A 26,239-nucleotide genomic window follows, 5' to 3' on the forward strand; every position below is an offset into this window, starting at 1 on the left:
TGACTAGGCAGGCAAGAGTGCACAGGCAATAGATCTGCCTTCTGCAGCAAGCACATTAAACGTACTCGCCGCGTTCCGTGTATCCATCGTGTCCACCTGGATCCCCATGCTGTGCAAGTGATCCCGTACAGTGCTACTCACAAATTCATTCCGTAGGCCAGTCCCCAGGATGAGCATGTCAGGCTTCACTGCACACACATCCAAGATGCCAAAGGCCTCCAAGTCAATCGTCATGATGTTCTTCTTGTCAATCTTGACGTGTGGCCGCCATAGCAGGCCTTCACCATTCAGGATGAAAACAGCCTCACCCACCTCCACGCCCGTTGAGAGTTGAAAGCCGCGTCCATTTTTGAGGACAGCATCGACTTGCACGGGTGGTGCTGGGCCGCCTGCGAGGACATCCTCAAAGAAGGCATTATCTGGACGAGGCTTCAAACCGCCATTATTTTGGCTTGCACGTTGGCTGGAGAGAGAGAAGCAGCGATTCTGAGAGTAAGCTGCTGGTCGGTGTCTTGAGGGACTCTGCTGGTATATAGGAGCGATTAGGATGCTTCTCAATGGCGCTGTAGAAGCTGATTTGAGTATGCTGCGCCTGAGCATGTGTGTGCACGTCATCAGACAGTGAAACGACGAGTATTTGTGCTTTTTACGCTCTAGTGAGCAGCAAGGGAGGGAAGGAAGCTGCGTAGACCAAGGGAGGAAAGAGGGAAGAGGGAAGTCTCAAGGCGCAAGGAAAGTTGGGAAATGCGCTGCTGCTGTGTGGGCCACTGTGGGGAGAAGCACAAGACACGACATCATCGACGCAAACAAGACACCACACAGCACGCAGGGGCGAACGCGGGGCAAGTACGGCCAGGCATCGGGACAGCCACGCATTAGGCAGCAAGGTCCATACAAGCACTCAAGGAATCAAGTGCTCTGTCAATTCGTGGCAAACTTCAGTGCATCACACACGGGCCTCCTTATCAGCATCCCACGACTTTCGCCCTTTATCCTTGCCAGGCTTCTATATATCACACCATCACGGCGGCCTCTTCCTTGAGCTAGCATCGGTGAGCAGTGAGGTCAATGCCTTACTCGACCTACCGTCCGCATCACACCGACAAGGACGAATGGCAGGTCAATAGCGTCGACTATCGAGTCAGCCGCAGGAACGCACTCTTTGAACAATTGAGATCGGATAGCTACGAGACCCGTGCCCAGGCCCTAGCACAACTCCTCGCGAATGTCGAGTCTTGGACCAGGTTGGCATATGACAGCCGATCGGGTCTCAATGGCCTTGGACGTGACCCAGACGCAGGCGGCTCCATTGCTCGCCATGATTCTTTAGTCGATGGCTGTCTCTTTCCTCTCGACAACGACGAGGAGGTCCAAACTGATGGACTGGTTCCGATGCTCACAGATACGCTTGATCGAGATCATGTCTTGACCAGCACATCTTCCTTATCTCTCCCTCTGGACTTTGACTTGCCGGAACCCGAACAGCCTCCAGTTTCTACATCACCTAACGGCTTCTCAAACAACATGTATGCAGACTACAGCATGTACGGACCTGAGGCCCGAAGTGACTCGCCCAAAATTGATAAGATTGCCCTGCAAGAAGCTCTCAAAACCTATCTGGTCCTCATATTGCGCGCAAGCATCGATTGCCCCTTTGCAGATGTACGGCGCAAATGTCGCTACATTCTCTATCGCGTGTCAAAGCTCTCTGCGCCTGTACCGTCGCCAGTGTGTGAGTCTCCATCTTGGCTAATTCCACTCAAGGAAACGGTCGCGTATGGGCATGAAAAGACAAGTGAGCGGCCTGGTAGCTTCTCCATCGCCAGTCAGTCTGTCAAGAGCAGTCTCGGTAGGTCGCATGCAATCTTATCATCTAGCTTTCTCTCCGAAGAAAGCGACAGCAGTCAGCTCGATGGCCCTTCTGATCAACTAGACAGTCGGTCAGCACAAAGCCCGTCGCTTGCGGCTGTATCGCCCAGTACAAATAGACACTTGCAAGACAGCGGCTCTCTTGACAGCCAAGTGTTTGACTCGATTGACCCTATACCAATCTCGGGACGCATTCCCAACAAGAGACAAACGCATGCACCCAATGCTTCTGACATTGACAATATCTTGCTCGGCCCAGTCGGTGGACGCCGTGCGCGCTTCTCAATGGACATTGCTAGTCCGTCCTCATTGACTCGACCAGCACTAGGCAGGAAACGAACAACCTCACAGGCGGGCGGTTTCGAGACACAACGCCGCGCGAGCCCGTCGTTGCGACAACTACATATCAGCTGCTACCAAGCAAGTGGTCGCATCACCAACCTCGGCCGTATCTTGTCGTACTTTCCAAGATTCTACGAAACGACCATCATGCTGCATGACGAGCTGATTCGCAAGACCGGTACACCCTTGCAACGCGTCACCAGGCTCTACCTGTGCTTGATGGCCGCTGCTGAGTCCAAAAGCCAATATCACATCTCTTACTATACGTACAAGTATCTGCAGCTTGGCGAACACCTTGAATGGCTCGAAGGGATCGATAAGGCACCGCGTCGTGTTCAAAAGCTAGCCATTGTCAACTCCATCTTGGCGCATCAACCTTGGAAGACGACAAGAGCGCATATCCAAGATTTGCTGGGCAGATCCAAAGATGCGGTCCATACATCTGATCAGTGGACTATGGGCGAGCTGTGCCAGGCTATGTGCATCTTGACGGTTGTTCATTCGCAGGCTCGATTTGTGCTCGGTTGCGGCGTTGTGCCTGAGCCGGACACTTTTGGTGGCGCGTGCATCAGAAAAGCGACAAGGAATCAACATACACTGGATCTTGGAGAACAGCGAGATGGGTTGAATGTCGTGCCGCTCTTCATGACAAGTCCGCATGCGTACGCTTCCAAGACAACCCTCACTAGCATGATGGCTATCCCGACAGTCGTGGACTTTAGTCGTCGGTTGAGCAATGGAAGCGAGGGCGAGTCTATGCCTAGTCTATTGAGGAAGCGACGCCTCAGCGTCGGTGGCCAACATCAAAACCAGCAAAGTGAAGAAAATTCAAGCAGTCGGCCACAAACGGCAATCAGAGAAATTCGCGACTACTCAGTGCGAGACGATTTTGTGCGTTGTGGCATTGATGATCTTGGTGATGAGTCGATGCTCTCTACCTCTGCCCCTGCTCACGGGTCTCCAGGAGTGTGGCCGCGTCCGGACGGAGATGTCTCACCCAACGCTCAGCCGGTGCTCTCGCCCATGTCCAAGGTGCGTGATCTCATGGACGGTGGTGCTGAAGCGGCCAAGATACCCGTCAATCCAATCCTGGAAGACATGTCACGCTACTGCAGGCCAGAAGGTGATATTTCAGACGAGACATTTGACATCACATCCGACGAATATTCAATCTTGGACTTATCGGAGTTCAACTGGGAAGACCGTTGTTGTCCATTGATCGGCAGGATCGTACCAGGTCTGGAAAGGATCTTGGAGCAGACACTGACGGAGGCTCAAGAAGCTGCTGGTGAAATGGATGAGGGTTTCTTGTTCTCTGACAGCCATGGGCCCGTTGACCAACGACCCTTGCGCGAAGCAGTCTGGAACTTTGTGCTTCGCCTCTATGGAGTGCATCAAGACGGATACCGCTATCAGGATGTCAACCTTCTGCTTAACAAATCTGCTCGACGATTTTTGAAGAAGGTGTGCTTCAATGCTGTGGCTGTCAGTCGTCATGATTGGGCGACTGTGGGGAAAGGGTTGACTGACCCGGAAAAGGTCTTGTTGACATTATTGGCATCGCATGCACGGCTGAGTGCCAGCTTACTGTATGCCTTCCGATATTGTGATTGATGTGGGTTGGAGAGGGGGAAAGGCGCATGAGCAGCGAGTCTGTATCACACATAGCGAAACGCGTTGAATGATTTGCGTCATCTGAACATTCAATCCCCCACCATCCAAAGATTGGAGCCTGTCAAAGAGCATTGGACATGCCGTCAGATACTACCTTGCTTGGAGTGAACACATGCGCTACGACCTCCTGCGAAGCTCAACCATTGAAGCAAAATGTAGCTCAAAGGATGTTTTCCCCAACATCCCTGAAATCGCTTTGCTAGAAAACCATGTCGCTGACTAGATTTTGAGTGAATACTGGACAGGGTGCTAGAGTCGTCCAGGGCGATGGGCGCGTCCATACACATTTTGGGAGAGGAACACTACAAGCTAAATCAAGCATATGCTCGTTCAAAGCTTGCTCAAGAGATCCTTCATCTAGAGATACAGAAGATCGGTCTACGAATGCAAGAATTATACCATCGAGTGCAAGAGGTAGGCAAGGATCCAGAAATGGAACTATGCGTTCATAACTACGCAAACTTGGCAGAAAAGCGTCAGCGCTCGATTTGCCTATATCAGGTGTTGACTGAACAGTGCAACCGCCTCAATATGCAATTGCAGCAACTGTGTCTTGGATGCTCACCACTCGTTACGCCACTGCCACTGTCATCGTTACCTACTTTCAACCAGCCTCTCACGACCGACGACACATCAGTAGATGAATTCGCACCTGCGTTTCCCAACACCTCCTATTTGGTGTTTGAGTGTCTCAATCTGGCTAGCACTGCTTCAATGAAATCACCTGTGATCCTCAGCAGCGATGGTCCTGCCGTATTTGATTTTTCTTCGTGTTCTGATGAAACAAGAGATATCGCTGTCAAGTCTCTGTCTGCTACCTTGACCGAAGCTGCGCCAAAATACGCTGGAGGCCAGCTTGTGCAATGGCAGCCCGGTGTTCATGAAGCAACCCAAGCTATGCCTTCCGCGCTCCAAGCACATACTGCAAACTTGGTTCCCAAAGTGGCCATAGCACCAACATGGCAACCACTGGAGAAAAGGCGCAAGCTATGCCCCGAATGCACTTTGCCACGATGCGACGGCTCTTCTACGCGATGTTGGCTCTGGCAGCTCCTAGACCATATACCTGGGCCTGTCATTGTGAAGGCATCTGACGTGAAGGGCAACTGGTTCCTCTTGAAGACGTGGAGGTTGTATCGCGACTTGAAGCGAGAGGTTGCTGCTAATCGACTGGCAATACCTTGTAATCCTCCTAGGATCCATGCTCTTGAAAGCTTACTGCAAAAAGCTGATATTCTCATCAAAGGTTGTCATCTGAGGGGCTACGTTGATAGACCACTATCATCAATTTTGCATGATCCGATTCTTCGGCGTCTTCGGCTGGTTCCTCCAAAGACTCAATCTGTTCAATGAAAATGAGTCGGCTCAGCCGGCCTCGTCATAGTATTTTACATCAAAGCCCAAGTATGCTTCAAACTGCCCAGATGACAAGGACGAAGACATGCCATCTGAATACCATAGATTGTGCTCCACTCTTGCGGCGACCACGGAGTCGATCGCGACGAAAGAAATATCCTTGGCTCGTGGCTAGCCGCTACCAAGATCAACCAAGAAGAGCTCTGTCTACTCACCCATGACTTGGATTTGCTTGAATGCTGTAAATAGACTATGAGCAACGAACGAAAATCATCCTCGTCCGTCTTTCGCTATGCTCGCATCTTATCACGGCCCAATACGGCGACTGCGTCCGCTCAAGCTGCACTAGAACAACAAGCAAGACGTAGTGATTCAAAGTCTGCTTCCGAGTATGGTGCTCCGAGCACAAGTCCCGCTCGATCCACCAAGGACCAACAATCTGGTGAGATTGGCCGGGATACGCTGCGCTCGCCTGCCACCGCGGGAAATATGATTTATGAGGCGGAAGGACCCATCAATGCGATTGATTTGTGTTCTGATGGAACAAGAGCTGCTGTGGCGGGTCGTGAGCTACTCAAAATCGTGTCGCTAAATCCTGACGGCATACGAGAGGAAGTCAACCTGCGCGACGCACAAAAGGTCAACCTCAACTACTCATCAAACGATGTCAAGTGGGGCAAGGATGTCACTGCAAAGATGCTTGCGATTGCAACAACGAATGGCTCTATCGTCATATGGCATGCGGAGCATGAGTCGAGCAGGCGAATGGACCGTGTCATCAACGGCCACTCACGGGCAGTCAACCGGCTCTCCTTCAATCCCGGTAACGGCAGCTGGCTGCTATCAGCTTCTCAAGATGGGAGCATGAAACTCTGGGACCTGCGAGACCGTGAACATGGCACTCGATTTACGCTGAAAGGTAGAGCTGAAGCGGTTCGCGATGTGCAATTCAATGCATCGAATGCGCTTGAACTCGCTGCTGTGTTTGATAATGGGACATTGCAAAAATGGGATTTGCGACAGCCATCAATGTATGAACGCAAATTGAATGCTCATCAAGGCCTGGCCCTAGCAGTGGATTGGCACGCTGATGGACGACATGTCGCTACCGGTGGACGTGATAAAGTTATCAAAGTTTGGGATATTGGCAGCAGCAACCAACGTAAGCCGGTGGCATCCATACATACGCTGGCTCCCGTATCTCGTGTGGCTTGGCGGCCAGGGGATGTTCGAAAGAGCTTCGATATTGCCTCTTGCTCATTTAGTATGGAGAATGTGGTTCGTCTGTGGAACCTGAGACGGCCATACCTCGCCAGCCGAGTTTTTGAAACACACAGCGCAGCCGCGACTGGAATTGTATGGCGCGATGACAATACCTTACTGACATGTTCAAAAGATCGTCACATCCATCAGCATGCAGTGTACACCGGAGCCGCGCCTGTTGATTATCTGTCGCACTATTCTTTTAGCTGGAATGGTAACAATGACATCGCCGTCACATTGGGCAGTAGACGATCAGACAAAGTTCGACTCGAGCAAATCGACAAGGCGGTTGACCAGCAACTGCGTAATCAAGCAGATACGTCCACTGCAGAGAAGCGACAAAAGCTTGTGCGGTCCGACACTGGGCCCAAATTTGATGCTGACGAGCTGGCTTACGAGCCAGTCCAGTCTTTCGCCACCATCGAGCCAGAAGACGACCAGGTGGAACTGTTCCGGTATCTGGCTATCAACTACGACATCTCTTCCCATGATCCGATTGCTAGCTGCTTACACAACGCGCAGGTTGCGAAAAGAGCACAGCAAGATCAGATTGAAAAGTCTTGGAGTCTCATCAAGCTGGCTTTGACACAGCAACAGCGTCGAGAGCGGCACGCGCAAGTGCAAGCCAAGAAGAACAGCACAGGATCATCCCACATTCACAAAGACTATCTGGTACATAAACACCTCGAACGGCTCCGAAACCCGGGCTTATCAGAGTCCGGGCTATCTACAGTCCGTGCAAATTCACCGGCAAACTCTTTCATCATGCCAAAGTATCAAGATGCACAAGCTGTCCTGGCATCCCCACTGTCACTCGCTATATCGGCGCTTCCAGGTCGACCTCTCACGGCTATGTCGCTTGACGGGTCGAGCGTTTCCCAACGTTCTTCGACGACCCTACCACCCAATGAAATATTGGAGTCCACACGACAGGGTGCATCGTTGGACAGCGAAGCGACTTCCCTCCCGGAGTCTGTTTCGCCTCAGATTGCACCGGACTCGTTTGGCTCGAGTGCTTCAGACACAAATGCATGGGGAGAGGCTGCCACCAACTATCGCAATTTGGGTCACTTCGGCAGTTTTGAATCATCCACTGAAAGTGTTCAATCAGATGCTGTCTCGACTGGGGTCATGACGCCAATGGCCAGAGAAACAGAAGGAAGCGGTGCCACCTTGAAACCTCTGGCGACTTCACAGCCACGTTCGAGCTTGACCCCTGATCAGGCCGACGACCGACCCTGGGCACTGAAGCAACTCGCTACACGGCTCTTGTCATATTATCGAGAGTTTGGCGATGTCCAGATGTGCTCCACGATGACGCTTGTCCTTCAAGACAAAGTGGCGACTGAAGAACCCCTGGTCGATGAATGGCATTACTGCTATTTAGAGCTACTTCAACGGCAACGCCTTTTTGTACAGGCGGCTAAACTGATCAAGACGACCTCTTCAGCCATGGTGCGTGCCTTTGCTGAGGGTGATACGACGATCTACTTGAGCTGCGCCCGCTGCCACAAGCAAGCACCCCTGGTTCGGGAGCGCAACCCTTCTGGCGAAGATAGTAGCGTTCCTGCTGCGGCGGCAGAGGACTCCATGTGGTCGTGTGTTCGGTGTAGCAACACGGCTGTCTGTATCATTTGTCAACAGGTGATACGGGGTCATGCGTCCTGGTGTCATTCATGCAGTCATGCCTCGCATGCAGCATGCAAAGCAGCACTTGACCTGGATGAAGATATGGCCGGATATTGTGTGGCCCCGAATTGCCAGTGCAAATGCCGGGGCTCTAAATATATCGCCTCCGTCAGCTCGTGATCTACATAGCCTAGCTCGACCATACTAATCTCAATCGTGTGCTGTATCCTCCGTCTGTCATGTGGTGTCGCTGCTGGCGCTCGTTCCCCTTTGTGCGTCGCAAGTTTCGCTTCAGTCGCCGCACCAGGACAACAACAGCACCAGCACCAGCCAACAAGCACAAGCACCACCGCTTCAGCCTCTCCACCGCGAGTCTCATCCGCAAGCAGAGCGCACCCTCTATGGCGTCCGTCAGCGCACCAGCGCAAGTTGCAGGCGCTCATCACGACAGCGCAACATCGTCAAGGGTGTCGGCCGCGCAGTTTCTGGCAGATTCGCCGTCACAACAAAGGCAGAGCGGAGCAGACATAGCGCCCAACACATCCAGCAAAGCGTCCTCCATTACCGCATCCTCCTCTTCTACTGCAGCGACTGGGCGCGACATGCGGCAGCAACAAGCGCCCGTCATCCAGAATTACAGCCACGCATCCAACTTCTCCGCAGGCCCCTTTAGCGAAGGCACCGAGCCGCGCGGTATCGAGACGACTTTAAATGGCACGCAAGTGTATATGATTGGAAGGAAACATGACAGCTCATGTGTGATTGTGTTTCCTGATTTGTTTGGCTATAAATTCACCAATACACGGCTTATTTGCGACGAGATTGCCGATGCTGGCTTCCTCGTCATTATGCCAGACCTCTATGCGGGTGATCAGCTTGATTTTGGACTACCTAGCGCAGCAGCGCAATTTGGCGAATGGTGCAAAGTACACAACAAGGCACAAACTGCGCCCATCTGTGCGCGCATTCTAGATTACGTTGAAGAGAATATCCGGCCGCGGCTTGGTGTCGCCTGCGTTGGATACTGCTTTGGAGGACGATACAGTGTCATTGCCAACGCAGCAGGTCGTGTGCGCTGCTCAGTCGTGTCTTGTCCAAGTTTCCTTGAGCCAGACGAGGTCGCAGGCATCCAGACACCAACACTATGGCTCTGTGCCGATACAGACCGCACATTTACATCAGAAGAGAAGGTGGCTGCGCAAAAGGCGCTCGCTGACAAGTATTTTGAGAGCCAGTTTGTGACATATCCCACCACAGAGCATGGCTTTTGCACACGCTTCCATCCAAGCAAGAAGGGGGCCGCGGCTGCGTCAAGGGATGCCTTGGCAAGGACGATTACATTTTTGAAGGACACGCTGTACGATTAGTGTTGGTGACGAATTGAACATGGTTGCAAATGCTCATTTACAGATAGCTGGCTACGTAGCGTGGATAGCATGCATCGCGTCTTAATACTCTCATGCGAACAAGTCCTCACGATCAGTGTCTTGTGGCGCCGTCTCATCCAGCTGCTGGAAGTGAATCACACGATGCTCAGCATCAAAGAAGCCAAGGGGCGTGTCGAGCTTGACATTGTAGGACATGCCAGGCGTCCAGCTTGCTCCGTTGAAATGGTAATTCCAGCGATCTTCTTCAGGCACGAGGAAGAAGCCAATAATGCGGTCGGACAATAGCACTTGTGCCTTCTCTGCCATGGACGCCGCGTCATAGCCCATTGCACTGCCTCCCATGTCCTGATTCTTGACACCCCATTCACGACCCTGCTCAGTCAGGTGATATGCACCAACAGACACTGAGCCAGGCGTAAAACTGACGGTCATGCTGATGGTCTTGTGGTCCCACGACGACTTGTGCATTGCTAACTGCTTCGCATGAACAGTTGCATCATTGGACGTAAGATGTCTGAATTCACGGTCCTGTGTATGGATCCAGCCAAGTGGCTCCAGCCCCTTCATAAGCATCTCATTGTCAGGGAGCTTGTTTGGCAGCTCGACCGTCATATTCGAACCGCGTTGAGGTACCATAGCAATACATTGAATTTCTTTGACAGCTGGGTTGTCAGGTGGCGACGCCCCGTACAGATAGCCTGCAATCTGAGTGCGCATATCAGCGATCGTGATGAACTTCTTGAGCAGATTCTTTGGCAAGATATAGGTGAAAGGCGCATCCTCCTTGATATCATCAGAGTCAACATAAATGTTTTTTGTGCGCTGATGCAAGTTAGTAGTGGCAATTGCACGCGTTCGCCACTCTGTTTTGGACTGGATTCGAGCTTGCTCATAAGCAGATGTCGTGGTCGTGATGATCTCATCTCCGTGAATGTTGGTAGTCGAATGAGTCGTTGCGGTGAGCTGAGCAGCTTCCCGACCAGCCTCGACCTTGGCGACCTCCTGTCGCTGAGCGGAAGGAGCTGAAATTTCTGCTCCCAGAATGATGTCCCTGATTTCAGTCTGCGTTAGACTTGCGACGTTGACGCCATTCTTTTTGCCATAGTCTGCTAGGATAAGATCACTTAATTGCAACTCGACATCAACCCATTGATCATCTGTCAGGTTTGGCCAGATGTGATGCTCAAGCGTGACAATTTCCCTTGATGGTCGGAGAATGAGCTTCGTTTTGTCCAAATTGACATGCAAGCCACGAAGCAACAGTACAAGCCGAGAGAAGGCGGTGTATGAACTGATAGACTTAAGCCAGTCGTCATACATGTTGAACAAGACCATCTGGGGCTCAGTCGCCTTCAGAATCATGTCTCCGAACTTTTCAATTTTGAGGGCAGCTTGGAACGGTAGTTGCAGCTCTGATCCCTTAATCGTGACATTCGGGAAGTCAAGAAGATGGACTTCAAGAGGATCCAACATACCCTTGCGCGTGACAATGAGCTGCTTGGGCTGTTCCTCAACTGGCAACGAGCGAATCAGTGCCGCAACTTCTTCGGCGGTCTTCCACTTGGCAAGCTGACCCAAACGTTTCTGTCCAGCCCATACGCTTGTGTGAATGATTTTGAGGAAGAGCTGCCCGGACCGAGGATTCAGGATAAAGATGGCTCCGTTGATGGGCTTCGTAGTCAAGTTACCCTCGAAGGTCTTGTGGATCGTTACACGATAAACATTGGTGTCATCCACAAACCACATTGTCGAGTTAGAGAAGAGCTCAGAATAATTCTGACTGTTGAGGTACGCCTCTGCCGGTTCTGAAGAATAGAGCTGCAATCCCTTGCGGACACGCTCTCGTAAGACATAAAGGGCAGGGTTGGCCTTCATGATCTTTCCCATTGCTTGCTGCATCAATGGCTTGAGACCTGGGAAGAATTGGCCAAAGCCCGACCACAAGTTATAGGCAAGATCAATGCCAATCATTAGACCGTTTGGAGACGGATAGATACTCTGTGAGTCAGTCGTGTAATCCAGATACTTGGCTCGAGTGTAACGCTCGATGTCGTGACTGTCGTAATCGCCGAAGCGAAGCTGTACATCGATCCAAAATTTATTGGTGGCAGTTCCGTCGAGGACTTCGCGATTGTCGCTGATCAACGATGGCTTTGATGTATTCCACTTGTGTGTTGCAAAGAGTGTAATGTCCGCACAAGAACTGTTCATCTTGTAGGACTTTCGCGGGTGGATCGCCTCTTTTTGTACTTGCTCAATCTGCAGCGCTTCAAGTTCCTGGTCAAATACTTGACACAAGTCAATGATGACTGATTCGTGGATCTTCTGCCACAAGTGAGAACGAAAAATCTGAATCAGCGAAATTTTGAGTGTTGGAATCTTGCCATGCATCATGATACCCGTCAAGTCGAGCTGAACCTGGAATCCGACGTAGACATTGGCACGATTGATAGTGGGCGACCACCACAGGGTGAATCGACGATTGGGGATTTGGTTGAGACCCGACCGCTGCGCATTGGTGAGCTTCTTGTACTTCATCGAGTCTTCAAAGCCGGACGCTTTCTCCCAAAAGAGACCTTCCCATGATGGGAAGTAGGTCGCTTTGAACATTGTATGTTCCAAAATACCTTCGACACCACCCAGTGCTTGAATCATGTCTGTACGGTAATTGTTGAGCTGCCAGAGCTTTCCATCATGCCGAGCGCTCGTCCACCAGAACGGATTGTTGCGCAGTAGCTGATATTGTTTGAAGTCCGTGCGTACACGCCAGCCCTTGTCGTATGCCAAGGTGTGGCGATCCTTTTGAAATAGGGTGTTGATTCGTGGCAAACCGCGATCCCATGAATCTTCGAGATCCTCCAATGTCAGACGTCTATTTTGCGCATTTGCTTCTTGTCGTCTCTGCGCATACTCGGCCCAAACGCGCTGCGAGTCCTTGAACTCAGACTCCCAAGGCTGAATGTAGCGATAAAGAGCTGGTATGTGCTGCTCACTGTCATGAGACATGCCGGAACGGAAATGCGTAATGCCGCCAGCATCTGTCTGGGATGACCATCGCAAATCTGACTGCGGAATCAGGATATGACCCATCGATAGCATGCCTAATCCACCGACCTCTTTTGGACTGTAAAACACAGCAGGAGGGAATCGAATTGGCATCTTAGAATTGAGACCAATCTTGACTCGAGTCTGAATCTTGGTCTCACATTTGACCAGGATATCAAGCAGCTCAGGTGTTGTGATGACTGCCTCTCGATAGTAAGTGAGGAGAGAGATGAGCGCGGTGTTCCATTTGTTGGCGATCTTGGTAAATGTCGTTGATCCAGACGACATGAGAATCTGGCGAATGCGGTTGTTGAATTTTTGTTGATCGGCCTCGCTGACGCGGAGGAAAGCTTGCGCGGTCCGTTCTTTCGTATCATCGTTGACAAGACTCCAGACGCCATCTTTCAAGCTGAATTCTTCATTCTGGTTGCGGATCTTTGGCAAGATTCGAACCTCGAAGCCGCACATGGAGAATAGCAGGTTTGGGTTGTCTCGCGAGTAGACTGAAACGAAAGACTCATCCCACTCGAGTGTGGTGAGCGAGCGTGGCAGCCGTGACTTCATGTCCCAGAAGACTGCTCGACCCAAGTGAACATCACGCTTCATCAGACGCATACGACAATCTCTTGGCCAACAGGATTTATTGTGATAGCCGACGACAGACTCAAAATTTGGGTCTGGAGACTCCGACAGATATCTTTGAATCAAATCCCGCGAATCCTCGGGTCCAAATTTGAAGACAACGTGGATCTTGTCGATATATCGCGTGTACAGCCGAATAGGATGTCGTGTCTCGGTAGCGCGATCCTTGAACTGCAAGAAGTCATTCGGCATGTTTGGCGGTCCAGCAATCTCCGTGGCGCGGTGCAGACCGAGCATAAGTATGTCGAGAATCAAGCCGTAGTACTGGACAATGAACGAGCTGAATTGTAATCCGCGAATCAGTCCGTACGAATTGGTATGGCTCATGTCTTTGTAAGTCAGGACAATGTTGTTCTTGGCAGTACAGTATGCGCTCAAATTGGCGTCCATGATGAGCCCTGTCAGTCTGCTCAACAATGTCAAATCAATCTTTTCATACATCTTGGAGAAGCTCGTTTCCAGCATCACCACAGAACTGCCATCTGATGTGTCCCAGATGTCACTCAGATTGTTGATTCCCTGGCACCACTTGTACGCAAGCAAGGGCGGTGGCTCTGAATCTGATGGCTTGATCCATGACGGGAAAAGATGGCGCTTGTCAGCCTCATACCACAAGTACTGGTCGAGGTAGGCATCGGTAATCTTCTCGAGGGGCTCAATATCGTAGACTGGCGTGAGATGGCTGTAGTTGTCCATGAATTCGATGCCCGCTTCCTTAAATGACCGCTGGGTGAGCAAAAGTCGCTTAATCCGAGAGAGACACTCATGCGGGTTATCATAAGCCTGCTCAATAAGGGCAAGTTCTTCTCGCTGCGACTGATTGAGACGACCCTGCACGCTGTACGACTCCTTGAGTCGCTCGAGGGCCAAGATGAGCAGCTTTGTGTCGTGCTTGTAGTTGAGCGGAGGGAATGGGATAGGCTGGAAGCGCCGTGACTCTAGCCAGTGAACCGTTGTTGTGTAGATCGCCACAGCTTCCTCTGCTGACACATACGGTCCATCCTTGAGGTAATTATTTTGCCGCTCTTGCTCAGACTTGAGAAACAGGCGCGTCAATCGGCCCAAGTTCTTTTTGGCAACAGTCTTGTCCACTGTGGCACCTCTTCGGATACGCTCTCGATTGTAGTGAGCTACCGAGACCCAGTAATCGGCCTTGGCCTTGACATATCGCAAGATGATGGATTCGACCTGGATAGGGAGACCAGGCACTCGCCAGCCGACACCGGCTTTCCAGCAACGCCAGGCCTCTGACAAGTGCTGCAAGATAGTTTTGGTCTTATTTGCCTTGACACCTTCCGGCATCATGTCGAGGATGTCGTTCATGATAGATGCACGAAGCTCCAAATCATAATTGGACTCAACACGTTGCTTTGTGACGGTTTTGGCCACCCCTTTTCCGTGCCGTCCTTCAAATTGACGCGCGAGCAAATTGGAGAGCCAGCGCTCAAGGAGTGGTGTGATACCACGTAGGAAAAAGAGCCAAACACGCCATGCAGGTCCCCAGAAACCGCAGCCAGGGCCTTTGCCGACAGGTCCAGTATTGAAACGATAGTAAATCAAATGCTTGAGATCCTTGCACGCACGGATCTGACGCATGAGTTTGTACTTGTAGCGGTACATACCGGTCAGTTGCCCAACGTGGTTGAAGATGTAGTGAATACCATCTGCAAGTTGGAATGAGTCGATATTGCCGAGGCGATACTGTACTTGTGAATCAACAAGAAGCTTTGTCAGACGCAAGATTTCACGAATGAGGTGGAAGGCACTTCCAAATCGTGACTTTTTCCGCTCTTTCGTTGTCAGTGTCTTGACGGGCTTCAAGTTCATATTGTAGTCCAAGTGCAGATACGTGAGACCCTTGCGATGAATCAAGAGATTGAGCATATTGTAGCCTTGACGAATGAGCTGCAGCCCAGCTTCAACCCAATCAATCGTTGTGCTCTGAAAGTACTTTGTAGCTTTCAGCTGCTTGTAGAGTGATTTGTTCAGATGTGCCTTTGGCTTTCTCTCATGAAGAGAATTAATCACGTAATTCTTCAAAAGTTTTTGGTAGGAGACGCGCACTTTGATAGGCTGACCTGGTGGACAATGCTCAAGATACCATTGCTTGACGAGCGCAACATCTTGCGCACGCACCGTCTTGCCACTGCGCTGATTGAAAGGATAAGGAGCCCACCAAAGCGCAATAGCTGAGGCAGTCATCTCGTTGTGCAAGGGACAAGCATTCAAGAATGGCTTGACTGTCTTTGGCAGCTTGAAATCATCCTCGCCATCCTCATTGAAGATGTCGAGTTCATGGGGCGAAAGTTCGTTGGCAGGTTTAAGTCGCCTGATGGGGTTGATGACAGGGTCGTAGTAGAATGCTGGAAGCTCGGGATCCTCAGCCTTGATGTACATGCTGCTTGGCTCGTGGTACCAGCTGACGTGGACGGACCGAGGCAAGGAATTGTACATGAAGGGAAAGGCCACCTTGTACTCTGTCCGCAGGGGATGTCGAAAGATGATTTTAAAGACGTCATTGAACTCATTCCAATCTTCGTCTCTCGACTCTGCCGTGTCCTTGTAGAGAGGCTCGAACTTAGGCCCACCCGGTATCGACATGTTGAGTGCTTTCGCTGTAAAGAATGACTTCTTATCAAACAAGTAAAAGTAATTTTTGTCAGTCAAATCGGACAAGAGCTGGTGCGAGTAGCGATAGAGAGCAGCCATCTGGTCGAGGTTGAGGTTCCAGGTTTTATAGCTTGGGCCATTGGTGTTGGGCGTGTCAGCAAGGGCTTTATGGTCGTAGAACCATTCTGCAACAGCAGCATCTTCCTCTGGGTCAAATTCCATTTGGATAGGTTCAGGCGGCTCGAGCTCTGCCATTTCCGGGACCTGCTCAAGCAGTGGTGCTTCCTCGTCATCGAAAGGTGGTAGTCGGATACGCCTCATATGTCTTCGATCCCGCTTTTCTCGTCGCATCATGACCCACATGGTTGCCCATTGGGCAATATAGAGGGGCTCGATGACACGCGGCACCTCATTGACGAACGTGATGGCGCCGGTAATATGATAGAGCACCGGCACTTCGCGCACATCTTCCCATGGCATGGGCATGTTTTCGAGTAGCTTGAGTACTGCATGCGGCATGTACTTCAACGCGCCAAGGTAGGATCGTTTGTCTGTCTATTAGCACAACTCGAACGACTCAAAATCCACATACCGGCCCTGAACTTTTTGCTACTCATATCACCGTGCATGCGCATAATCTGTCGCAAGTGTTCCGGCGGTAAATCAGCCTTTTGTGTCTCGATGAAGCCGAGCTTGCGCTGCTTGTTGAACTTTTGCTTTTGTAGGCGAAGCCATTTGCGTTGCTTTTCATCCAATTTGGCAGCACGTTCTTCATCGATAATCGCTTGAACAGGAGGTGGAGGCGGAGGAGGTGGCCTCGCCGCTCCTTTACTGGCTGCAGGTGGAGGAGGCGGTGGTGCAGCGCGTTTTGGCGGCATCTGTTTCGTCGTCGCTCTTGCCCAGTTCCCGTGCAATCAAGGCAGTCTCTTGGGGCTTAGCAATTCAGAAGGATCCCAGCTCCTACTGCCACAGGAAGGACAAGCAGGCCGATTACTGACCAAGCACGGCCGACGAGTCTTGTGGCGTGGTTGCTGCCAGCTGCTGGTTGTTGCACAAATTGTCGCGCCTGGAAAGTAGAATTCTAGCACGTGTGGCAGGCAAAACAAAGTGTAGAACTCAATGTACTTTTGAGTGCTGCTCAAGTGCTTCCCTCTAAACTGGCACTGCCTATGTTGTTGCTGTAAAGAGCTTTGAACTGTAGACCAAGATCAAAGCTGAGCCCTATGCAATGGCCGATAAACTTGCAAAGATCATTGCTGTGATTGTCGTGCTACTGAATGTCTTTCTCTACTGCTACCCTGTGCTGCGAGGTGCTTCCTACTTATCGCCTTTTGGAAGACCCCCGATCAGAGTACTGATTTTGACTGGTACGGCGTCAGATTGAGCTGTGCAAAGCTGATGTACAGATCCACACCTCGAGGGAGACTCCAAGATTGCAAGAATGGGTTGGAGAGGGGCACTCGATATCTGGGGCAACGACCACTACCTAGGCCACATTCATCGAGTGACAGCCTTTTTCGCTCGTCCAACGCAGACTGTTGTCCTCGGTGATCACTTATCTTCACAGTGGATCGATGATGCAGAATTTCGTCGGCGTGCCAAGCGCATGGAGGCACGCTTCTTACGCTTCAAGCCATCTGATGTGGTCTTTAACATCAGCGGCAACCATGACATTGGCTATGCTGGAGAGATGACGCGCCATCGTTTGAATCGTTGGCATGACAAGTTTGGTCCGTCCAATTACGTCTATACATTACCATCGACAGAGCTGCCTGATGGTGCAGACCCTGTGCGGTTTGTTGGTATCAACGACTTACACTTGGACGGGCCTGCCGAGGATGAGCCAAGTCGAGAGCAAACGCATGCGTTTTTGCAAACCTTGCCAAATGATGCTGCTGCTACAATACTGCTGGCTCATGTGCCCTTGTACAAGGACTTGGGTCTTTGCGTTGATGAGCCTCGCATGGAGTACTACCAATTTCCACGAGTACTGCTGAAGGCACAAAATCATCTGTCACCAGAATCAACAGCGGCCCTCCTTGACCGAGCTATTGGTCATGCAGGGGGTATTGTCTTGACGGGTCATGATCATGAAGGCTGTCATACGTTTCACAGCAAAGCGCGAGACGGACAAGGCACTTGGTTTGGAAGCAAGTGGAATGCTCAGGCCTTTGCAACGGCAAAGACACTCAATGAGCAAGTCGTTGAAGAGGTCACTGTGCGATCAGTTATGGGACAGTATCACGGCAATGTTGGGCTATTGACGGCTCGTTGGGACAGTGAAGGCAGACGGTGGACATTCAAATACCAGGCCATCCCCTTTGTGCACAATACAGTCTGGTGGATCATCAAGATTGTGAGTTTCATTGTGCCGCTGACTCTTGGTGCATTGCATTTGGGCCGCAGGACTGTTCGTGGGCGACAGGCTGAGCAGGGATTGAAGCGTTGGGTGTCTGTGAAGAGCCGCCTACGCAAGACGAGGGATTATTGAGATGGCCTTCTTTTCGGCACAGCATTAGACATTAGAAGTAGGATGATGAACGATATGATGATCGATGATGGAACTGAGCCCTGCTGCTACTAGCCTACTACGGCCACTGCTACTGCTACTTTCACTGCTGGTCGTCATGTCAAACCGCGGCTTCGGTGTCGGCGCCCAGATGCCGGGTTGCGTCATGGCTCTCGCTCGCTCGCTCTTCTTTCTCTCCAGCGGGAATGCGCAAACTACATCATCCCTCCGACAGCCACGACCACCATCCTCCCTTCCTCTCCTCTTCTCTTCCTTGTCTTCCAGGAACACTGATTGCACTGCACTATTGCTCAAGGCGCATATCCACATATCATTGCTGCGGACCACAACGGAGCGCGCACTTCGTCTACTATCAAATTCAGGGCTTACAAACCCGCATCTACTTGTCGCTCCCCGGCTAGTCTCTTTGGCTTCATCTATTGACCATCCAGACTTATCGCATCCCAGATCACACACTGGGATTATTGTCTGCAGAAGCCGACCTTATCACTGTCTATTTGTGCTCCCTCAGGCAAACGCATCTGCAACATTACGACAGAGAAATCAGCGTACAGCGATACGACTCAGTAACGGCAACAGAAAACAAAAACATCCACAGCCATGCCTATGATTGAGGTGAGCTGGTCATGCTCGTGCAGGATTCAGCTAATACCAGAACCTAAAGAACTTCATCCGGCAAGGAAAGCAAGCCAAGCAGGGCCAGTCACCCGTGGCCGGCCAAAATGAATTTGGCAGCAATCCGTCGTCAGCGCCTAAGGTAGACTCACAACGAGCTTCTCAGGACAAGACTGCAAAAGCAGCACTGGCAGCCGTGCCCAGAGTCGCTGCCGTTGACCCAGTGTACAATGAAGCTGCTGCTCGCATCGTTGCCGAAGAGCGTGAAGCGAAGGGTAAGCTACCTAACTATCCAGGTCTCGAGAAGTACAACTTGATTGTTAAGATGGGAGAGTATGTCTACACTTTCTTATCTGTCGCATACTGACCCTGCAGTGGCGCCTTCTCCAACGTATACAAGGCACAAGATAAGGAGACTGGTCAAACAGTCGCCGTCAAGGTTGTTCGCAAATACGAGCTCAGTTCCTCACAGGTAAGACAAAACTCTAGGAACTCTTTTTTGATGTCCCAAAACCCAATTGGGAACCAAGAGCCAACCTCGCATAGGGCAACTCTCACCTGCATCCAAACATCAAGAAAAAGGCACCAAAAGGAATCGAGGTACGCTTGCCGAACCCCTCGAGTTCCTTTTCCATTGATGGACACTAACCAGACTACTAGCGAGCCAACATTTTGAAAGAGGTACAGATCATGCGGAACCTCGACCATCCGAATGTCGTCAAGCTTTTGGAATTTTTGGAATCGAGAGACTACTATTACCTTGTGCTTGAGCTGTGCTCAGGTGGCGAGCTGTTCCACCAGATTGTCAGACTGACCTACTTCTCGGAAGATTTGGCACGTCACGTTATCACTCAGGTGGCCGAGTCAATTCACTACCTGCATGAGGTCAAGGGTGTGGTACATCGAGACATCAAGCCAGAAAACTTGCTTTTTGAGCCGATTGATTTTGTGCCATCCAAGAACCCTGTTGTTCGTTCAGGTGAAGACGAAGAAAAGGAAGACGAGGGTGAGTTCTTGCCCGGAGTAGGTGCCGGTGGCATTGGTGTCATCAAGATTGCCGACTTTGGACTTTCAAAGGTTGTCTGGGACGCACAAACCATGACACCGTGTGGTACTGTTGGCTACACTGCTCCAGAAATTGTCAAGGACGAGCGGTATTCCAAATCTGTTGACATGTGGGCGCTTGGCTGCGTGCTGTATACGCTGCTCTGTGGCTTCCCGCCCTTCTATGACGAGTCCATCCAAGTGCTCACAGAAAAGGTGGCTCGTGGACAGTACACATTCTTGTCTCCATGGTGGGACGATATTTCCAAGAGTGCTCAAGATCTCATCTCGCACTTGTTGACCGTCGACCCGGATCAGCGCTACACGATTGACGAGTTTCTTCAGCACCCGTGGATCAAGGAGACACAAGAACCCACTGCACCGGCAACGGATGCGCCACCCACGGGCTTGGATGCACAAACACCCACAACGCAACATATGGATCAATTACCGTTGCAAACACCCGGCGGCCGATACAACATCCCAGAGACACCCGGTGGCACACGCCGCGACTTTAGGTCTCCCGGTCTGGTTGCCCTGCGTGAAGTGTTTGATGTCACGTATGCTGTTCACCGGCAAGAGGAGGAAGGTGCACGCAGGAATAATGCAAAACACGCCAATTACCGGCTTGCCAACCTCAATGCCATGGACGAAGACGAAGAGGACGAGTATATGGCGAACGAGACAGATCAGCAGGCGTCAGACAGCAATGGCCTTCATGGTCGTCGTGGCATCTCCAATGTCGAGGGCGTGACGGATAAACTCCAAAACACGTCCTTGGCTGGTGAAAAGAAGCGGCGTGTCGCAGAAATTCCAGCAGCAAGGCAACCGCAATCCAGGAAGAAGGGCTTCGAGCTCAACATGGACAATGCGACCTTGCTTGGCCGTAGAAAGGCGCCGGCGCACTAATTCAGAAGGTCGTCCGCGCGTTCATACAATTAGTGTCACTCATTTTTGCACAGTTGCTCCACACAGAAATGGTTATATTATGGTACACGGATAGCGATCCACTGAGTTCCTATGCTTTAGCACCTTCATCGTCGCTCTCATCGAATTCGTCGTCCCGCTGCGCCTTGCCATTGGCCTTTCTCGCATTAGGGTCCTTGTCATCTTCATCCGCATCCGAGTCGTAGTCGACATCACGCGGCACATCTTGCATCTGTACACTTGGTGCAAACGCCGTATGTCTCAGATTCTCCTTGACCTGCGTCAGTATCTTATCGAGGTATTCGCGCGAGTTCATATTCTCCATATTGTTTGGCCGCACGTCAAGCTTGTAGTCTGGGCCAAAGTACTCGTAGTAGTCGTTGTAGGGAATATTGCCCTCTGGCTCTTGACCGACCAGCAAACCCGTTTCATATGTCCACGTCCGTGATACATTGCGCATCGTGTAGCCACCACCACCAAGGATCAAGGTTGGCAAGTTGAATTTCTTGACAAAAGCCACACACGCAGCGTGACCCTTCATGGAGAGGTTAAAGCAGCCGAGTCTGTCGCCGGAAAGGGAATCAGCACCGCACTGCAGCACAACAGCACCAGGTCGATAATGGTCCATGATTGCTTGAATGGTGGGTTCAAAGACGCTGGCATACGTCTCATCCGTGATACCATCGCGCAACGGTACATTGACGGAGTACATCTTGCCCTTGCCTGCGCCGATATCGCGCAATTCGCCGGTGCCTGGGAAGTACTCGCCGTACTTGTGGAAGGAGCAAGTCATGACTCTGTCTGTTGTGTAGAATGCCTCCTCCACACCATCGCCGTGGTGTACGTCGATATCAATATACAAGACGCGGGCATAGTAGCGCAGTAGTTCGATGATGCCAAGCACGATATCATTGATGTAGCAAAAGCCGGATGCCTCAAACTTTTTGGCGTGATGCAGACCACCGGCCCAGTTGAGGGCTATGTCGCACTTGCCACGATTTAGCCGTGCAGCACCTTCCATCGAACCGCCGCCGCTGATGCCGCAAAACTCAAAGAGTCCGTCGAACACGGGACAGTCGTCGCCGACGTTGACTGTGAATTAGCTGCTGGGCCCTCATACAAAAAGCGGAGCATACATTTTCCTTGCTCCTTGGCAAAGTTCTCCATGTTCTCTGGCGTGACTCTGCTGAGGAACTCAACATACTCATCGGTGTGGAACTGGCACATTTCCTGCTTCGTTGCTGGTTTCGCGCGGTAGATTTCCATCTTCTTGTAGAGACCATAGTTCATGATGAGCGCATGAGCCATACGGATACGATGGGGTTTCATAGGATGGCCGGCACCGTAGGCGTAGTTGCCGACGTCGGAGTCATAGAAGTAGGCGACCTTTGGCTTTGCGCCTCCGTTGGCTGCGATGGGTAGGAGAGAGCCTTGCCGCTGTCCCGAGCTGCTGTATGTGGCTAGCTCGTCTGCCATGGGATGTGCAAGTGAAGATATTTGCTGCACAGGCCTTGCTTGTCACTGTTCTCTGGGTGTAGCTCTCTCTCTCTCCTCTCTGGCTGGCGTCGACTCTTCAACTGCCTGCCCTCAGTTCACGTGCTGCTTCAGATGGGCGCCATTCTCCATTCCCCAAGACACTTTCCCACCGACTGGCACTGGACAGCTCAAGACAGACACTTCCCTTGCTTTCCTCCCCTTGATAAAGATGGCAGACACATCAGAAGACTATGAAGACTCCTTCCTTGACATCGAAGAGCTCCAGGTACGCTTCCCTCGGGACACCCTCACACCGTCCCCCCCTGACGCAGATATGCTTGCAGAACCACGGCATCGGCATGGCAGACATCACCAAGCTCAAGCTAGCTGGCGTACACACAGTACAAGGAGCAGTCATGACCACCAGACGTTCGCTCGCCAAGATCAAGGGATTCAGTGAAGTCAAGGTGGAGAAGGTGAAGGAGGCATGCGCTAAACTCATTGTACGTATCATCAAGCAGGCTGACACACACGACTGACAGGTCTCTCAATAGCCAGCAGCAAGCTTCCAAAGTGCAAGCGAGATCGCACAGACCAGGAAACGCGTGTGCAGCATCTCAACCGGTAGCAAAGCATTCGACGCCATGCTTGGGGGTGGTGTCATGACCAGCTCTCTGACTGAAGTCTTTGGCGAGTTTCGTACAGGCAAGAGTCAGGTAGGTTTCGATCTCAAGCTCAAAGCAAGCTGACCACTAGCTCTGCCACACCATGTGCGTTGCCGCGCAGTTGCCAAAGGCCATGGGTGGCGCAGAGGGAAAAGCAGCATTCATCGACACCGAAGGCACCTTTCGTCCAGAGGTAAGAGTCGTAGCTTCACTGCATGCGCAGCACTGACTCCAGCGCTGCCGCGCCATTGCCGAGAGATTTGGCGTTGACGCAGACGCAGCACTTGAAAACATTGTCTGCAACCGAGCATACACATCTGAGCAACAGCAAGATGCCATCGACAAGGTGTGTGGTCTGTTTGCAAGCGATGGCAACTTCCGCCTACTCATTGTCGACTCCATCATGGCACTCTTTCGCGTGGACTACTCTGGTCGTGGGGAACTAGCTGATAGGCAGCAGAAACTCGGCATCATGCTAAGTCGCTTAACCAAGCTGAGTGAAGAGTTCAATGTCGCTGTCTTTGTCACAAACCAGTAAGATTGAGGTCTTATAAGCAGTACTAACCTTGTGAGAGTACAGTCAGATCCAGGAGCTGCTGCCATGTTTGCAAGTGCTGATCGTAAACCCATTGGCGGGCATGTCATGGCGCATGCGAGTGCTACGCGCATCCTGTTGCGCAAGGGCAGAGGTGAAGAGCGTGTCGCCAAAATACAAGACTCACCAGAAGTGGCTGAGGGAGAGTGCGTGTATGTCATCAAGGCCGGTGGCATCTGCGACAGCGAGTAGAGGTGGGTGCGTGGACTTGCCATGCCAATTGGCGCTGGGTCAATACGCCAGTCGCGTGCTGTAGTCTCGCGGGCTAATCACCAAGCCCCTGCCTTTACGCGCACCCTTGTATACTGTCTCGAGGATGTCGATGAGTTCCTGCTTGTCCTCCACCAGAAAATTGACCTTGTTGTTGTTGCCAGTGCCAAGGTCAATCATCATGTGTTTGTTGCGAAAGAAGAACATGATGGTGCAGCGGTCGTAGAGTTCATACATCTTGTTGAAGTCCTTGACTTCATCCAGGTCGACCAAGTAGATGACGGCAAAGTTGCGCACCTTGTCGGCGATTTTGAAGAGGATCTCATCTTGCCGCATGCATAGCTCATCCGCGTCCCTTCCAAAACGCAGGACAACAAGGCGCTCTTCTTCCGACAAGATGGCCTGGTCAACATGCCAGGCTGTGCGCAAATGTGGCAGCAGATATGACATGAGCGAGACTGGGAAGTGGCTACAGTAATGAAGTGCGCAAACGAAAGAGGTTGATGAAACTTCATTTGACGACTACACACAAACTAGTACATGAGCTGAAGCATATCAGCGTGGGTCCTGCAACATCCGACCGGGTGTCAATGATGGTAGCTGGTCACGACATGATCAAGTTTGAGCTTCAGTGTCTGCTGAAGTGATACTGCGGTTGATACAAACGTTTGCACAATCTCCTGCAGCTGAACAGGATGCAGGCATTGGATTTGAAAGAATACGACGGTACTCTTGTCCAGTCTTTAGAAACAGTGTCAAGCACGATGGGACTCCTTCAAACCGGGAGGCGTAGCCAGGACTTTCTGGAAGTGCCACTCGATACATGAGTCTTCATCGTGTTTCGAGTTGACTGTCATGACTGTCTTCACTTTGTTGCACTGCAAGGCACCGTGGAGCAACTGTTGTGCCTAGGACTCAGTATTGTGGCCATCAGCTCGCAGATCATACGACTCTGTTATGCATCTCAATGCCCAACTCGTAGCGTCGATACCAGCCTGTCACGGATGGAAGATTTTCGTGACTCTGCCTGAATCTACGAGAGCTGTGCGCAGCGATGTCAACGGACTGCCACACAGCTCTGCCCCTTTCTCAGCGAGGTTGCTGTCCGACACTGACAGACAGTGTCTTCTGGCTTGCCGCATCACATGGCTGGGTCCACGCTTCGGTGTTCCAAGCTTGATCCCTAGACACTAAACAGCTGCTTTTCGCAAGAGTCTCGCATTAGCTGGAGTGTCCTTCAGTGTTTGGCCATTGTTGCAAATGTTAGGTCTATACAATATCTCCTGAGTGCTGACTTGGCATCTATCTGCAGCCTGCATGCGATGTGCTGGCCTCGACTCGGTCCTCTAGAGTCTAGAATAGTCTTGAGTCTGAACGACACAGCTGACACGCCACAAATCCTTCTTCAAAAGCAAATTTCAAATCAGCTCCCCTGAAACAAAATTCACCAAATTGACCACATGTCTGGATGCGAAGTCATTTCGCCAAGGTCTGCCCAGAACAGGGGTTTTGCGAAAGTACGACTTTGCCCGGATGCAACCACATGTACATATTTGGCCACGAGTCTACACGCGATAGCAAATCATGCTCCTCCGGGACGATTCACATTCGGCGCTCAGAGAGCTGCCATCGAAAAGCATAAATAGGGGTGTTGGTCCACAAATCCGTCGCAGCATCCTCAAACTACTCTACACTTTCCCAGTAGTGGCCATGCAACAAACCATGTCCCCATGGACACTCATGCTCTTGAGCCTTTCGCATATGGCTTCAGCTACCCCTGGGCCTGGCAGTCAATCGATATTGGGCGTGCAATTTCACTTCAATCGCACCAACGTTCCATTGGGACAGTGGCCCGTCTGTCGAAATGCGTGTCTTCTCACTGGCCCTATTGTCTCATTCCCGGATGTGTCTGTATTACATGATGCTCTCCACACGGGGTGCTTACACAATGCAGCTGAATGGAGCGTTGAAAGTTGGTCAGAAGGCGATGCTCCCGACAAATGCTTCTGTAAGGAGCTTTTGACTTATGTAGTGACGGAGCGTGAACGGCCCAGCTTGGGGGCGAAGCTGACGGGATATTGCGACTTGGACAAGCTCGGTGGCAGACTGAAGAACAATCTGAATAATCTGTACCATGGAGCAGATGGAAAATCTGGATTGGATGGGTCAGAGTTTACCGGTTTCACGCACGAAATCAAAGAGTTCCCGCAATAAGCACCCTCGTAATGACTCTCGTTGAGCTTTATTGAAAAGAAATCAGAATTCATCCTTCCAGACTGACTTCGAATGACTTGATCCGTACGGAAATGTCAGATGGCCCTTGAACTACTGTAGTTCGATTAAGCCTCATGCATACACT

The 26,239-nt window shown here is 51.3% G+C and overlaps 12 protein-coding genes across 12 annotated transcripts; 8 read left to right on the forward strand and 4 right to left on the reverse strand.

Annotated features, from left to right (window-relative positions):
• Window positions 1-9: 9 nt before the first annotated feature.
• Window positions 10-402, reverse strand: BCR37DRAFT_337401 (NADH dehydrogenase 1 alpha subcomplex assembly factor 3; the record flags this gene model as incomplete). The annotated part of the gene is made up of 1 exon (XM_040867257.1): window positions 10-402. A coding segment is annotated over one exon (393 nt), but the record flags the coding sequence as incomplete, so codon positions are not given.
• A 405-nt stretch (window positions 403-807) lies between these two features.
• On the forward strand, window positions 808-3,825 carry BCR37DRAFT_369444 (PA26 p53-induced protein-domain-containing protein; the record flags this gene model as incomplete). Its single annotated transcript, XM_040868313.1, has 5 exons — window positions 808-1,285; window positions 1,493-1,716; window positions 1,801-1,968; window positions 2,221-3,046; window positions 3,275-3,825. The coding sequence occupies exons 1-5, from the start codon at window positions 1,069-1,071 to the stop codon at window positions 3,823-3,825; spliced, it is 1,986 nt and encodes a 661-aa protein (XP_040724388.1). The 5' UTR covers window positions 808-1,068.
• Window positions 3,826-4,152: 327 nt separating this feature from the next.
• Window positions 4,153-5,238, forward strand: BCR37DRAFT_388208 (uncharacterized protein; the record flags this gene model as incomplete). The annotated part of the gene is made up of 1 exon (XM_040870600.1): window positions 4,153-5,238. One exon carries the CDS (start codon window positions 4,153-4,155, stop codon window positions 5,236-5,238), a length of 1,086 nt encoding a protein of 361 aa, XP_040724389.1.
• A 492-nt stretch (window positions 5,239-5,730) lies between these two features.
• Window positions 5,731-8,313, forward strand: BCR37DRAFT_349154 (WD40-repeat-containing domain protein; the record flags this gene model as incomplete). The annotated part of the gene is made up of 3 exons (XM_040867904.1): window positions 5,731-6,735; window positions 6,841-7,176; window positions 7,546-8,313. The coding sequence occupies 3 exons, from the start codon at window positions 5,731-5,733 to the stop codon at window positions 8,311-8,313; spliced, it is 2,109 nt and encodes a 702-aa protein (XP_040724390.1).
• A 58-nt stretch (window positions 8,314-8,371) lies between these two features.
• BCR37DRAFT_381185 (dienelactone hydrolase family-domain-containing protein) lies at window positions 8,372-9,628 on the forward strand (the record flags this gene model as incomplete). Its single annotated transcript, XM_040869637.1, has 1 exon — window positions 8,372-9,628. A coding segment is annotated over one exon (1,129 nt), but the record flags the coding sequence as incomplete, so codon positions are not given.
• On the reverse strand, window positions 9,591-16,696 carry BCR37DRAFT_393859 (PRP8 premRNA processing factor 8-like protein putative; the record flags this gene model as incomplete). Its single annotated transcript, XM_040871370.1, has 2 exons — window positions 9,591-16,369; window positions 16,411-16,696. 2 exons carry the CDS (start codon window positions 16,694-16,696, stop codon window positions 9,591-9,593), a joined length of 7,065 nt encoding a protein of 2,354 aa, XP_040724392.1.
• Window positions 16,697-16,915: 219 nt separating this feature from the next.
• BCR37DRAFT_359566 (uncharacterized protein) lies at window positions 16,916-18,384 on the forward strand. Its single transcript, XM_040868218.1, has 2 exons — window positions 16,916-17,185; window positions 17,225-18,384. The coding sequence occupies exons 1-2, from the start codon at window positions 17,047-17,049 to the stop codon at window positions 18,307-18,309; spliced, it is 1,224 nt and encodes a 407-aa protein (XP_040724393.1). The 5' UTR covers window positions 16,916-17,046; the 3' UTR covers window positions 18,310-18,384.
• Window positions 18,385-19,270: 886 nt separating this feature from the next.
• BCR37DRAFT_381191 (uncharacterized protein) lies at window positions 19,271-19,709 on the forward strand. Its single transcript, XM_040869638.1, has 2 exons — window positions 19,271-19,296; window positions 19,339-19,709. The coding sequence occupies exons 1-2, from the start codon at window positions 19,289-19,291 to the stop codon at window positions 19,637-19,639; spliced, it is 309 nt and encodes a 102-aa protein (XP_040724394.1). The 5' UTR covers window positions 19,271-19,288; the 3' UTR covers window positions 19,640-19,709.
• On the forward strand, window positions 19,622-21,291 carry BCR37DRAFT_381192 (kinase-like domain-containing protein). Its single transcript, XM_040869639.1, has one exon. The coding sequence runs from the start codon at window positions 19,654-19,656 to the stop codon at window positions 20,914-20,916; it is 1,263 nt and encodes a 420-aa protein (XP_040724395.1). The 5' UTR covers window positions 19,622-19,653; the 3' UTR covers window positions 20,917-21,291.
• BCR37DRAFT_381193 (histone deacetylase) lies at window positions 20,952-22,497 on the reverse strand. The gene is made up of 2 exons (XM_040869640.1): window positions 22,071-22,497; window positions 20,952-22,026 (listed from the first exon to the last, which is right to left on the reverse strand). Exons 1-2 carry the CDS (start codon window positions 22,408-22,410, stop codon window positions 21,026-21,028), a joined length of 1,341 nt encoding a protein of 446 aa, XP_040724396.1. The 5' UTR covers window positions 22,411-22,497; the 3' UTR covers window positions 20,952-21,025.
• Window positions 22,498-23,901: 1,404 nt separating this feature from the next.
• On the reverse strand, window positions 23,902-24,330 carry BCR37DRAFT_349159 (U4/U6 X U5 tri-snRNP complex subunit Dim1; the record flags this gene model as incomplete). Its single annotated transcript, XM_040867905.1, has 1 exon — window positions 23,902-24,330. One exon carries the CDS (start codon window positions 24,328-24,330, stop codon window positions 23,902-23,904), a length of 429 nt encoding a protein of 142 aa, XP_040724397.1.
• Window positions 24,331-25,602: 1,272 nt separating this feature from the next.
• BCR37DRAFT_388215 (uncharacterized protein) lies at window positions 25,603-26,094 on the forward strand (the record flags this gene model as incomplete). Its single annotated transcript, XM_040870601.1, has 1 exon — window positions 25,603-26,094. The coding sequence occupies one exon, from the start codon at window positions 25,603-25,605 to the stop codon at window positions 26,092-26,094; it is 492 nt and encodes a 163-aa protein (XP_040724398.1).
• Window positions 26,095-26,239: the final 145 nt, after the last annotated feature.

This window comes from Protomyces lactucae-debilis, assembly GCF_002105105.1.
Source record: "Protomyces lactucae-debilis strain 12-1054 chromosome Unknown BCR37scaffold_13, whole genome shotgun sequence".
NCBI classification, from domain to species: domain Eukaryota; kingdom Fungi; phylum Ascomycota; class Taphrinomycetes; order Taphrinales; family Protomycetaceae; genus Protomyces; species Protomyces lactucae-debilis.